We start from the raw sequence: 12,907 nt of genomic DNA on the forward strand, positions 1-12,907 counted from the left end.
TATAAAAATGCAAATAGTTTTTCTGTGGGCCACCAAAATGCAAATATTTTTTCCGTGGACTACTGGTTGGTGACCACTACTTTAGCTGGTATTAGCCTTCATCTGCATCCAAGAACCTAGGAGGTTGTAATGTGAGAATCCAACTAGTGCGGCCATTTCTAGTTCACAGTGGAAATTTTCGTCAATGCACAGATTTTCTAAGTGGCATCCAAGATTTTTTGGTATGGCACTCAGTGTGCTGATAACCACGAGGTCTACTGTGGCCAATTGTGATCTTCTCTGATTCTATTATCACCTGGTATTGCCCCATCAATTATCCACTTTTTCTTCTTTTCAATCACAGTTAAATCTGGTGTGTTATGAGCCAAGACTTCATCAGTTTGAATCAGAAATCCCACAATTTTTATTTATTGTGAGATTGCAAAATCGTTAAACTCAAGGTGATAATTTATTTGAGTCTCCAGAGTTCATCTAATTTATGAAGCTGCTTAAAACTCAGAGACTGTAAAATACATGGTGCCAAAAAAGGTATCATCCTTTAACTTTATACTTCAGGATCAGTATCAACAAGCAAGTTTTAAGATATATGGTAGATGAGTTTTGATGTTGTCTGCCTTTTCTCTTCCAGCATAGACCTTTTAAAATGTTGCTTTGTGTTGGGAATTTGCTTTCTTGATTAGAAAGCCTGGCAATGTGATTAGTATTTTATCCATGACGCTCTCTTCTGGATCATATCAATATGAAAGAATATGAAGCTATGAATAGAGATGTTCACAAAATCACATATCTCCATTTAAAAAAAATATTAATATTAATATTAAAAAATATTGTTGCTCAAAACAACAATGAGTAGAAAATATAAACACTTATACCTACTATACAGTGGTGGGATTCAAATTTTTTTACTATAGGTTCTGTGGGTGTGGCTTGGTGGGCATGGCATGGTGGGTGTGGTAGGGGAAGGATACTGTAAAATCTTCATTCCCATCCCACTCCAAGGAAAGGATACTATAAAATCTCTATTCCCTTCCCATTCCAGGGGAAGGTTAGTACAAAAACCCCATTTCCTCCCGAATCTTGCTGGGATTCGGGAGGCAGAGAATAGATGGGGGTGGGGCCAGTCAGAGATGGTATTTACCAGTTCTCCGAACTACTCAAAATTTCCGCTACCAATTCTCTAGAACTGGTCAGAACCTGCTGTATACCACTTCTGCTACTATGTCACTAAAATCTAGAACTTATATTTTTCTCTTTTAATATACATAAACATTTCTAAGGGCCCTTACTATATATTTTGGAAGCTAGGATTAAGTAAAAGAAATTTGCTAATTTAGCAATGTTGGAAACAACTTCTATGGTTTAAACTCAATTATTCTATTCTGAATTTGCATCCTATCACCGGTTTTCAAAAGGGATCTCTCTTTCAAGCTGTAAAATAATTTTCTGAAAAAGATGTAATTCTGAAAAAGTTACGAAAATATAAAAATGAAATTTATTATCTATTGTACCTTAATATATTTTACCAAACTGAGTTTTGCTGCTCACTGTGATTGGCAGAGATCTAGTTCAATAAAACGGTATTGCAGAAGTCTCCATAGGATTGGATACTCCCCAGGTCACTGTGCAGCATTACAGAGATGATAGCTCTTGGATTTGTTTGGATTTTGAAACAGAGAGGTTGCTAAGTAAAGAAACTATATAACTCATGGATAAAAGCAATGAAGTGGCTTTGGTGTTCTGAAGTAGTCTCTAGAGTAGTCTTCACTGTTGAGATGTGCCAAACCTTGGCTTTTCATTTCAGCTTTGAGAAGTGCTGAAATAGACTTTAAAATCATTTCTATTTATGTAATTCTTATTCTTAATGTTTTTATTTCCATTTTATTCTTGCAAAATATTCAAAAACCTTAAAAATAGGGCAATGGTTAAGATTTTTTAAAAGTTAAAATTTTAAAAAGTCAAAATAAGTTTAAAATACTCTTTTTTTTGAAAACTTAAAATAAATTAAAATATGCCAGCCCTTTCATCATGGAACTTCAATATCAAAAATTAAAAATACAGGAAAGTAAATGCTGAATAAATAATAGGATGCTCTTAATCCCATTTGTTATTTTATTATGTTTGAATATTACCTAACAGAAACAGCTTATACATTTGTAAAACCTTTGGGTAGCATTACCTTCCCTTCTCTCCCCTCCCCTCTAGATCAGTGGTCACCAACTGGTGGTCCGCGAGAAAATTTTGGTGGTCCGTAGAAAAATTATTTGCATTTTTTATATTGCACTAAATACTATTTATCTTTTTTTTAAAATTAATGTTAGTGGTCCGCGGGATTTAAAATTATTAATGTAGTGGTCCCTACGGTCTGAAAAGTTGGTTACCCCTGCTCTAGATTCATATTATATTTCTATGAAGCACTTTTTTCTAGATACATTAATGTATTTTGAAAACATAAACAATCACTTCAGATATTGTGTAGGCCTGATTGTCTTGAGAGCATGTAATATAGTTTCCTATGCTTTGCAACCAGGCTGCATTCAAAAGAGGTAGCTGTGTTTGGCCTGGACCTCTAAACATAACATTAGATATCCCAAATGTTTTCAGCATGGCTGTGTTAATCTCATTACTTTTGTTTTGTACTTGTTCTTATGTAGGAGCAGTGCTTTTGGCCAGCATGCAGGGATTAACCATTAATATCGATCCAGTTTTATATACTTGGCTCATGTACCAACCTCAGAAACGGAGCAGCAGATTGATGCAGCAGGTAGGAGATATTTTCATACTTATTTACGGTGCTAAGGCAACATGCAATACAAAGGCGAGGCACAGTATTGAAACGTTAAAAATCAGATAGATTAAGAGAAATTAGATGCTCACATTATCACATTTTTTTTAACGTATTGTAGAAAGCATTTGATTTCTGTCATAAGTATGACCATTCATTTAATAATTATGTTATTAAAGTTATGCTGGCATGGGAAAAAGTATCTTATAACCCATCCTTGAAATTGTACCTGTCGCACCATTGAAATGATCATGTGATCATAATTCAGGCACTTGGCCACTTTATGATGTTTGCCGATTTGTGACCTTCCCAACCTGCTTCCAGCATTTACAGATTTAATTAACAAGTGTATAATTCAAAAATGGTGTCAAAATAGGGTCCCGTCATGTGATGACTTGCTTAACGACCATATCGCTTAACATCCAAAATTCTAACTGCAATTTTGATCACAAGTCGAGAATTACCTGTAAAGCTAATAGGTCCAGCTAACGAATGGAATAGGTCCATTCCATAGTTGGAAGATAATGTTCATATGACACATTGCATAAAAGTTGTAAGAAAGTAAAATAATTTCATAGTTTGAATTGTAGGAGCAAAGGCAGAGGGATTCGGTCTATTTTTGTAATGTCCTTTTCAATACAATTTTTAAAGGTTCGATTTGACAACATTTGCATGGAAAGAAAATAAATTACTATAACCCCAATATCTCTCAAATAAAGTGTATGTGCATGTGTGCATGCATATGTAGGTACACACACACACACACAAACTAACACACACAAATAATATTTTCTTAAAACCTGTTCCTGTTTTATCTAATCTGACAATGATTTTGTTTTGTAATATTTTGTTAATTGTTTTTAGGAGTCTTTAAGATAGTATTTAAATCAACTTATTTTACAAGTAATATTGCTTGAATCTTAAATAAATACAAGATTTCAAATAAGATACTAACAAAAACATTTTTTTTAAAAAGGAGAAGTTTAGAAACATTGCCTATAATTTAATCTTAGCTATAAACATGGGTAAAAAAATAGAATCAGAAGATAGACAGGTATAGCTTTGGTACTTTTGGAGAAAAGGTTATCACAAATAATTTTTGTCTCAATTTAAGTTTGTCTTCTTTGCAAAACTACTTTAAAAGCTCTTTTCCACTATGGAACACAGTTCTATCAGAAAATACTGTATTTTTTGGAGTATAAGACGCACCTTTTGACGCCTCCCTATGGCAAGAAAGAGATACCCCCCCATAGGTACTTCATGGGACATTACCGTATTTATCGGCGTATAACACGCAGTTTTAAAACTAAAATTGTAAGCTGAAACCCTGCCTGCGTGTTATACGCCGATACTGCGCGTTATACGCCGGGTCCACTGTTCCCTCTAAGGTGCGCGGCCGCAAGAAACCCCCGCGCAGAGGTTTCTAACTCCCGCGCAGAGGTTTCTTTCAAAGCAAACGTGGGGAAGTCCTTTGCAGGCAGCTAGAACTGGCTGCCTGCAAAGGACCTTCCCAAACTTGTTTCAGCGGCAGCTCTCAGCCTGGCGGCAGCGTCACACAGACTGTGGAAGGAGGGGGAGGAGGAGGGAACTAAAGAGAGCTTTTACCGAGTCTGCGCCCCACAGCCAGGACTGTCCTTGCGCCCCTCAAGCCGCGTTTCTTCCCCGCAAAGCCCTTCGGGCAACCCGAGAGTTCCGCTTGACGCCAGAAGGGCTTTGCAGGAAGAAACGCCGCGTTTCTTCCTGCAAAGCCCTTCTGGCGTCAAGCGGAACTCTCGGGTTGCCCGAAGGGCTTTGCGGGGAAGAAACGCGGCTTGAGGGGCGCCAGGACAGTCCTGGCTGTGGGGCGCAGACTCGGTAAAAGCTCTCTTTAGTTCCCTCCTCCTCCTCCTCCTCCTCCTCCTCCTCCTCCTTCTTTCTGGAGCCCCTTCCTCAAAGATTTGGTACCAAAGCAATGGCGGTGAGGAAGTTGTGTCTTTTGGATTTTGCACTGTTGTCTTTTCAATGGTTCTCAGACTGGTTGAACCTTTAGCAGCTGGGGTGATATTCTTTACTGTTAAGGTTACAATTGGATGTGTTGGACAAATCTTAAAAGATGAAACTTTTATTAAAACGTTTGACTTAACTAAAAACGTCTTCCTTTTTCTTCTTCTTCTTAAATATGATTTATTTATTTATTTTTACTTCAGAAGTTTGATGACCATTGTACAAACTAATCCAACCTAAATGTAGAGGAGGAGAAGAAGGGGGGGGGATTTAAAAAGAGCAGAGGAAAAAGAAAAGAAAGCATGAAGAAAACATAAAGAAAGGGATGGGAGGGAGGGAAGGAAGGAAGGCACTTTATGTTGAGGAGTTAATGTTATAATTCATGTTCTAATGTTATAAATTTTAATCCAACATTAAGTTCCGAGCTTCCAAGTCATTTATTTTTAATGAAAAAAATTTTTACTCAAATTTTTGTGTTAAAATGGGGGATGCGTGTTATACGCCGGTGCGTGTTATACGCCGATAAATACGGTATATTCGGAAGATTTTGATGGGTGTGTGGGAAAAGATGAGGAAAAAGTACTATCTTAGGGTTCCGTGTTGGTTGGCACCGTTGGAGGCCTTAACTCATCCCAGTATATTTAATTGGGCAAAAAACATAATATATAAAGACATTATGACAGAAGATGGCAACATGAAAACAAAGGTGGAATTAGAGCAGCAGAGCAGGAATCTGGAATAGTGGGAATATTTACAGATTAGAAATAGGTTTAAAAGCGATAAGAAATGGTTTGGGATGTACCCAAACCTTCAGGAGTTGGATAAGATTTTGTTTGGCGGAGATAAGAAAATGTGGTTGAAGATCTATCAATTTTTTCACCTGTCTGATGCTAAAGAAGAGATGGATAAAAGCCTTCTAATAGCATGGGAGAGAAATTTTGGCTATGAGATTGAAATGGGTAAATGGTGGGATCTATGGAGTTAAACTTATGATATCTACAACGTTTAAAGAAAATATATACAAGATGTTTTATAGATGGCACTTCCCCACAACAAGGTTAGCCAAAATGTTTCCTGGGTTATCCCCACTGTGTTGGAAATGTGGAAGAAGGGATGGCACATTCTACCATATTTGGTGGTCCTGTATTGAGGCCACGAAATACTGGAGAAGGATTCAAAATTGGCTAAAAGAGGTTACCGGGGCAAGTATGGAATGTAAACCCGAGACTTTTTTACTAAGCATAAAACCAGAAAACATGAATAAATCTATATGGCGTTTGAGCCTACATATAATTGTGGCCGCAAGAATAACCTATGTGCAATTTTGGAAATCTACTACTCTACCATTGGAAGATGCCATAATTAAAAAGATTTATGAGTGTGCAGAAATGGACAGAATGACAGGTTGGCTGAGGGACAAATGAGAAACGGAACATTATCTTAGCTGGAACCTATGGTATATGTGGGCAACAAAGAGAACAGCAGAGACTTAAAACTGGGAATGTTAAATAGCAGTTGTTAACAATGGGAACTAAAAGTGACCGTGGGTATTGTAATAGATCCCTGAATTTTGTAACAAGAAGATGCTGGTTAGAGACTAAACAATGAGGAAGAAAAAATGTTGGGCTGTGAATGACTGTCACCGGAGGGGGGGAGAGTTTGTATGTTTAAAGCTGTATTTGTATGTCTTATTAAAAAAATGTATAACCAATAAAGATTATTAAAAAAAAAACATTGCACCTTTTTTCCTCTAAAAAGAGACTGAAAAATAGGGTGCGTATTATACACCTAATACAACATTTTTTGCCCCCCGAAGCCCTGCCCCTTCACCAATGCGTAGCATTATAGAAATTTTCAGAGAGCTCCTGGGGGCTGGAGTGGGTAGAAATTAGCAAAAAACAGCCCACTTTTTGCCCCCCAGCCCCCAGCAGCACATACATAGGGTGATGTATGCAATTTTTTTGCTTGTTTTTGCCCCCCCCGGAGCACTCTGCAAGCCCCCCCCCCAAGGCTATTCATGCCTTTTAAAAAAAGGGGCCTGTTTTTGTGAAAAACGGGCCATTTTGGGGAGGTTTGCAGAGTGCAAAAACTTTTTTTCCCCTTTCAGAAAGCTGTTTAGTTAGAGGGATTGATGAGAATTACATTGGTTAAGTGCTGTGCCAGCAGAAAGAAAGTTTTAGGTGCTACAGGTCAGAGATTTCCTTTTCCAGTACATGGATGAATACACCTGGAAACATCTATCTACCTACCTTCTCTCTCTCCTATCTACTATCCTTCTCTCTATTTTTCTCTCTCTATCCCTCTACCTACCAAACAACCTACCTACTCTCTCTCTCTCCCTACCTACCTACCTACTGTATTTCTCTCTCCCTCCCTCCCTCTCTCTCTCTCTCTCCCTACTCTCTCTCTCCCTTTCTATCCCTCTATCTACCTACCTACTTTAAAAAAATTGCCTCTTCAAAACCTGGGTGTGCCTTATACTCAGGTTCATCTTATACTCCGAAAAATACGGTAAATGGCTGAGTGGAATGGGATTCAGGTCAGAGTATTGAGTGGTCTACAGAATAATTCTGATTATGCTTCACAATGGCAAACGAGAGAAGAGAAACTGATCTACTTAAGATACTAGAAAAGAGTTCTGAGTGCTTTTTGTTTATTTGTTCTTGATTTATTATGTTTCTCAGAAGAATAACTGCCATATTTTACACACCTACATACTGATTGTATTGCTCGTGTAACAACCAGATATATTATAAAGTAAATTATTTTTATATTGATATTTTTGAATACATATGGCCCCAGTGTTTCCTTAAGCATAGTTTCAGAAAAGTATGAGACCGATTGTTGTCTCATCTATATTTAGATAGATAGATAGATAGATAGATAGATAGATAGATAGATAGATAGATAAAGATAGATAGATAGATAGATAGATAGATAGATAGATAGATATTCCATTTTCTATTAAAAGAATTCCCAAAGAAGAGGTGAATGAAACAACAAATATTCTAATATTTTGGTTAGAAAACTACAACCTGAAATGGATCACAGTATTCTCTATCTTTGGGATATAGTTATTTCTAAAACAATAGAGATTGATTCTTTAGAGAAAGGTTCTTGTAGCCAGCTGTCAAAGCTTGCTTCTATAATTCAATGAAATATAATGCAGTAAAATATAGAGAAAGTGAAAATATTATATCCTTCTTAAGTTTCTTAGATTAATTAAATTTAGTGCAGTAACTATTAATCAAATGTAATGCTTTGTAAATATATGATAAAATAATATTGAAAGTTGGTGTTTTTGAGTTGTTTCTAAGATACATTTTTTAATATTTTTATATCTCAATCCTGAGGCAATTAACATTTATACATGAAGTATATATAGATGAGACAAATAGACATGAATAAAAGCATACATGAGAGGAAACCAAAAGCAATAACATCTGAAACCTCCCAATATCATCTCAGTTTTGGCATTAAGATATTATATACAGTATAATCAAATTGATAAAATCCAGAAATCCAAAATACAGAGCTTCTAAAAAGGTTCAGTTATTAAGTAATTAAGTAACTAGCAGATTTATATATTCTAGCATCAGATTTGTCAGCATCAATAGTATTAAAAAGTAGGGAATTGCTGGTTATAAGTAGATATAACTTGAATAATAGTCTTTGATTGAAAGATAACCATAATTGAAGATAGAAGCAAATAACTACACTTTACTTTTTTTTAGTAAGATATCTCAAGAGCCCTTTAACTCTGACAGTTTTGAAAATAATACTGTAAAGAAATGATGAAAAGTTTGTAAATCCTGTAAAACTGGCTAGAATCCATTCAATTTTAGTATGTTGGATATATTTCGTGGAATATGGTTGTGATGAGATTGCATTTTCTTTAAGTAGTTCCAAAAGAAATCCATGGAACAAGCTGTAAAGTAGGTACCGTAGTTGCCTGAAAATAGTTCTAAAAATATCAGGTTTTGTATTGCTTAAAGTAAAGTTACCTTCTGTTTCGTGTACTTTAAATGTTCCATGTCTGTAGTAGATTTGCCAGAAACATTCTTATAAAGTTTTGGAAGAGAATTATAGCATATATAATTTTGGGGTGGACTTTTGATCATTTATAAATTAAAAATTGCTACTTCCTGTTATAGCTATTTTCTTTATCAATAAGATCTAAAGTTTTAAATAATATTATTAAGCTATGTCTTTACTCTTACAGATTTGGTAAAGTTAAAGATAGCAGTGCTTTTCTCCTACTCAAAGTTTGTTATAAATATGGAATGCTGAAGGAGAAGTCTGGCTATGCATTGTTAATGTAATGCGAGTTTAAAATGGATTTTAAAAACATAGCCTAATGCACTACATTTGTGCTTTTCCTACTACACAGAAAATCCAGGGTGGGTTATGGCGGCTGTTACTTATTTGAGTAAAGACCTATGTAGTTCCTGTTGTGACTATGTGGTTAGTGCTATAGGGGCAAAAGAGGATGTTTTCTTATATTTGCAGTTGGCTTCTGCATGTGTCTAAACATTTCTTTTTATTTCGAATGGTGAACAATGTTGACATTCACTGAAAAACAATGTAAAACCCATGGCAAGACTTTTGAATGCCTGCATAAATTTACATAATGTCTTCTGACCCTCTTTATTGGGTAGTGGTAAAATATGGTATTTATTTCCTTTTAAAAAAATATATCGTGAAACTTAGAGTTATATATAATACTAACCTACAAATAGTGGTATAATGGCCTAGTTACTCTTTATTTATTCACAGTTTAGCAATGCCCTTTTCTTCAAAGAATCATGTGGAAGGCATTTCTGTAGAGAAAGCCGTTTAGATGATCTCTCGTCAAGAAAATAAATGGGATCGTTTAAGATCCTATAATTAATGCTGGGTAATGAAGAACATGGTACTTCTTATCATGTTATTGCAATAAGAAACTGAACCTTCTCTAGTGCTATTAAAAGAAGCTATATTGTTCAGAATTATAGAGGATTACTGATAAATATTTATTATTTTATATGCTGCTCATATAAATTAATAAATGATCAGGTGACTCTGGGTGGCTTACATCATCATAAAAGTAAAAATACAACTTTTGCAAGTTTTACAGTCATTAAAACTTTAAATATTAAAAGTTAACAAAAATGAAATAAACTAGGAACTAAAGAAGTAGAGGTAGGATCCTATTCGTAGCCCACTAACCACCTCCAGTGTGGAACACCCCAATCAAGGTCCAGACCAGGAGTGGGTTTTGGCTTCTGTTACTGCTGGTTCGCTCAGTGTGCGCTTCAGACACGTATGCACTTTGGGCGCATGTGTGCGCTTGATGTGCTTGATGCATGCATGCACCTATGGTGCCGCTGATAGAACCAGTTTGGGGCATGGCCTGCTGCATTACTACCTACTCATCTGAATCGGTCCGAACCGGTAGGAACCCACCTCTTGCCCAAACCAATCGGCAGAGCCAGATTTTGAAAATGTAAGTAATTTGAGACTTACATAGTAATACTGGCAAAACTATTGCAAATATGGAATGTAAGTGAAAGCTTCTTTGATAGTACAAAAATATATATGCTGTTTTAGAAAAATTGGAATAGATTTTGGAACATATTGGATGTTGCCCCTTGATCAATTCATTGTAGATACTTGGAAAATGAGGGTTAGGGGTTTTTTTGTCCCTGCTTTACAGGGACATTCCCATCTCATAGGTGGTCTACTGAATCCTTAGAGTAGATTTATCAGGTTTTGTAGTAAGATAGCATTAAAAAAGGAGCAAATGAGAATATTTTATATCTTAACCTATTTCCTATCAGTCTCTGATAATTCTTCCATTTTTTTCTACCTGTTTTCTTTGTGTTTTGGAGGTTCTTATACAGTATTCTATATCTCTGGAAGTATTGCATCTGCAAACATAACACTTTACCAATGTTCATTGGGGACATGTGTGCATGTTCATACCAAATTTCATTGAAATCCGTGATGGTCGAGCAGGGAGTCCCAGACCACTTGACATGGAATGATCCTCAACCCACACAATAAATTATGAAAAATGATAAATAAATATTTACTTAATTTATATCAGACACTTTTTCCCAAAGAAGTCAGTGATGCATATTTATATTCCCTTTAATATTTTGTTTATCTAGACTGTTTCATCTCTAAGATGGCTAAAAATATTAGAGTTTGGTCTTTTAATCTGATATGTATATGTCTAACTCTGCATACAATTCCCTTTAACTTTAAAAATTATATGGTTTATTACATTTTGAGAGGAAGGGAGGGAGGGAGGGAGGGAGGGAGGGAGGGAGGGAGGGAGGGAGAGAGAGAGAGAGAGAGAGAGAGATATTCTATTGTTTTTCAAAACCATCTCAGCAAAGCAAATTGCTTATTCTCAGGATTTTCCGAAATTACTTCTCTGTTTAAGAACTGCTGTCCAAGTGACCAAGCGACTTATGTATTTGAGTTATCTTGTCCTGAATTATCCTGTGCTGATTTTCTAATTGCTAAATTGATTCACCGTATGTTTGCCTTGTGTTAAGCTACTGTGACATGGACGTGTGTTCTTCTTTAAAACATAATTGGACATCTTTAATGATTTTAGATTGAAATCATTTAAAATTAAAGATTAAGAATAGCTACTGATGTTTTTCAGTGGGTAATGGCAAAATGGGAGCCCTTAACTGCATATCATCTGATGAGCGGAGGTAGTTAAATTTAATATTTACTACATTAGTTAATGTTTCCAAAAGCTGATCAGATTGCAACACATAAATAACATTGACTTCTGGAAACATAAATGCTCTTTCCTAGTGTTTGGAAATATATTCCGTAATGCTTTCTATGTTTTTTGTAGTAATGCATTTAAAAGGTTTGATCAAAAGCTGTGTCATTTTATGTGCTCTATACAATTTTGGGACTGTTCACAAGGAGGAAAAAACAAATAGTACGCCTGCGTTTAATGTACTGTAACCATCTGGTCTCTGTCATGATAATATTGTTCTTTAAAGTAAGAGTAGTGTTCTATATTTATACATCTTTTTCAGGCAGAAATCTTTTTGACACAAAATTTCTTCCCAATCATTGCATGAAGGAATATCACATGTAAAACGAGACTTGAGTTTCCTCTCCTTTTGTGATTCTGGAAACATGATCACTTTCTCTTCCAGAATCATGAAAATACCATTTCTAAAATATGAATGATTGCGTTGAGAACAGATGGGGCATCTGGGGTCTGGATTCTGCATTTGAGAAGGATTCTACATTTAGGGAGGAAATAAAAAGAAGAGAATGCATTTGTATTTTAGTGTATTTTTATATTTAAATTGCTGTAGCATTTTGTATATTTGCACAGATAACAAGACAGAGCTATCAGTTTCTAATTGTTGATAAAGATCCCTCTTCTGCCTCTAATCCAGATATTCCTCAAATAATAATAATAATTGAAAAATCATCAAATGATTCAGAGTGCAGTTTGTGTCAAAGAGGTAGAAAAAAATACTACACCATTAAAATCAAGAAGATTGCACAAACTGATTATAAACGATGACATAATACTCTCACTTTTTGTGGGAACATAGAATTGAGAAAAAAGTTGAGAATGAGTATGTTAAAATATTGTAAGATTTCCGAATACAAACTCATAAGTCTTGGCTCATAATGGATCAGATTTAACTGTGATTGAAAAGAAGAAAATGTAAATTATTGATGTGGCAATACTAGAGCATAGTACAATTGAAACAAAGAATTGTCTCAAAGAATCAAGATCTGAAAATTGAAATATTGTGGAATAAACCAGTTATGGTAGCTCAGTATTTTTTGTCATACTGGATGCCATACCAAAAACTCTTAGGCGCGAGTGGCCTGTCGCCGGTCGGCAGCTTAACAGAGCTGCCCCCAGAATTCAGGACCGTTATCTACTCAATATCAAGAAGATAACTCTTTTTTCAGACAAGAAAAAAGCAGTGAGGAATCTCAGCTGGTAAGAATCTTCTTTGAAGTTCACAGTTTGTTTCTTTGTGAGCTGTGGACGGAGGGGGAGGATCAACCCATAGCTGAGTCATTCAACTCCGACCTGAACTTCGCAGCTGTTATCCACAGCACAAGACAGGATCCCCTCCCCCTCAGGACAATCTTTAG

At 35.7% G+C, this 12,907-nt stretch overlaps 1 protein-coding gene across 5 annotated transcripts in view; it reads left to right on the plus strand.

Annotated features, from left to right (window-relative positions):
* The window catches only part of VPS13B (vacuolar protein sorting 13 homolog B), a 331,777-nt gene that overhangs the window by 94,013 nt on the left and 224,857 nt on the right, over positions 1–12,907 (plus strand). For all 5 annotated transcript variants that reach the window (XM_032222762.1, XM_032222761.1, XM_032222766.1 and 2 more), the window contains exon 20: positions 2,652–2,761. In XM_032222762.1, coding sequence (XP_032078653.1) covers positions 2,652–2,761 — 110 coding nt within the window. The remainder of the gene's footprint in view (positions 1–2,651; positions 2,762–12,907) is intronic.

This window comes from Thamnophis elegans, chromosome 8 (genome assembly GCF_009769535.1).
Source record: "Thamnophis elegans isolate rThaEle1 chromosome 8, rThaEle1.pri, whole genome shotgun sequence".
Taxonomy (NCBI): domain Eukaryota; kingdom Metazoa; phylum Chordata; class Lepidosauria; order Squamata; family Colubridae; genus Thamnophis; species Thamnophis elegans.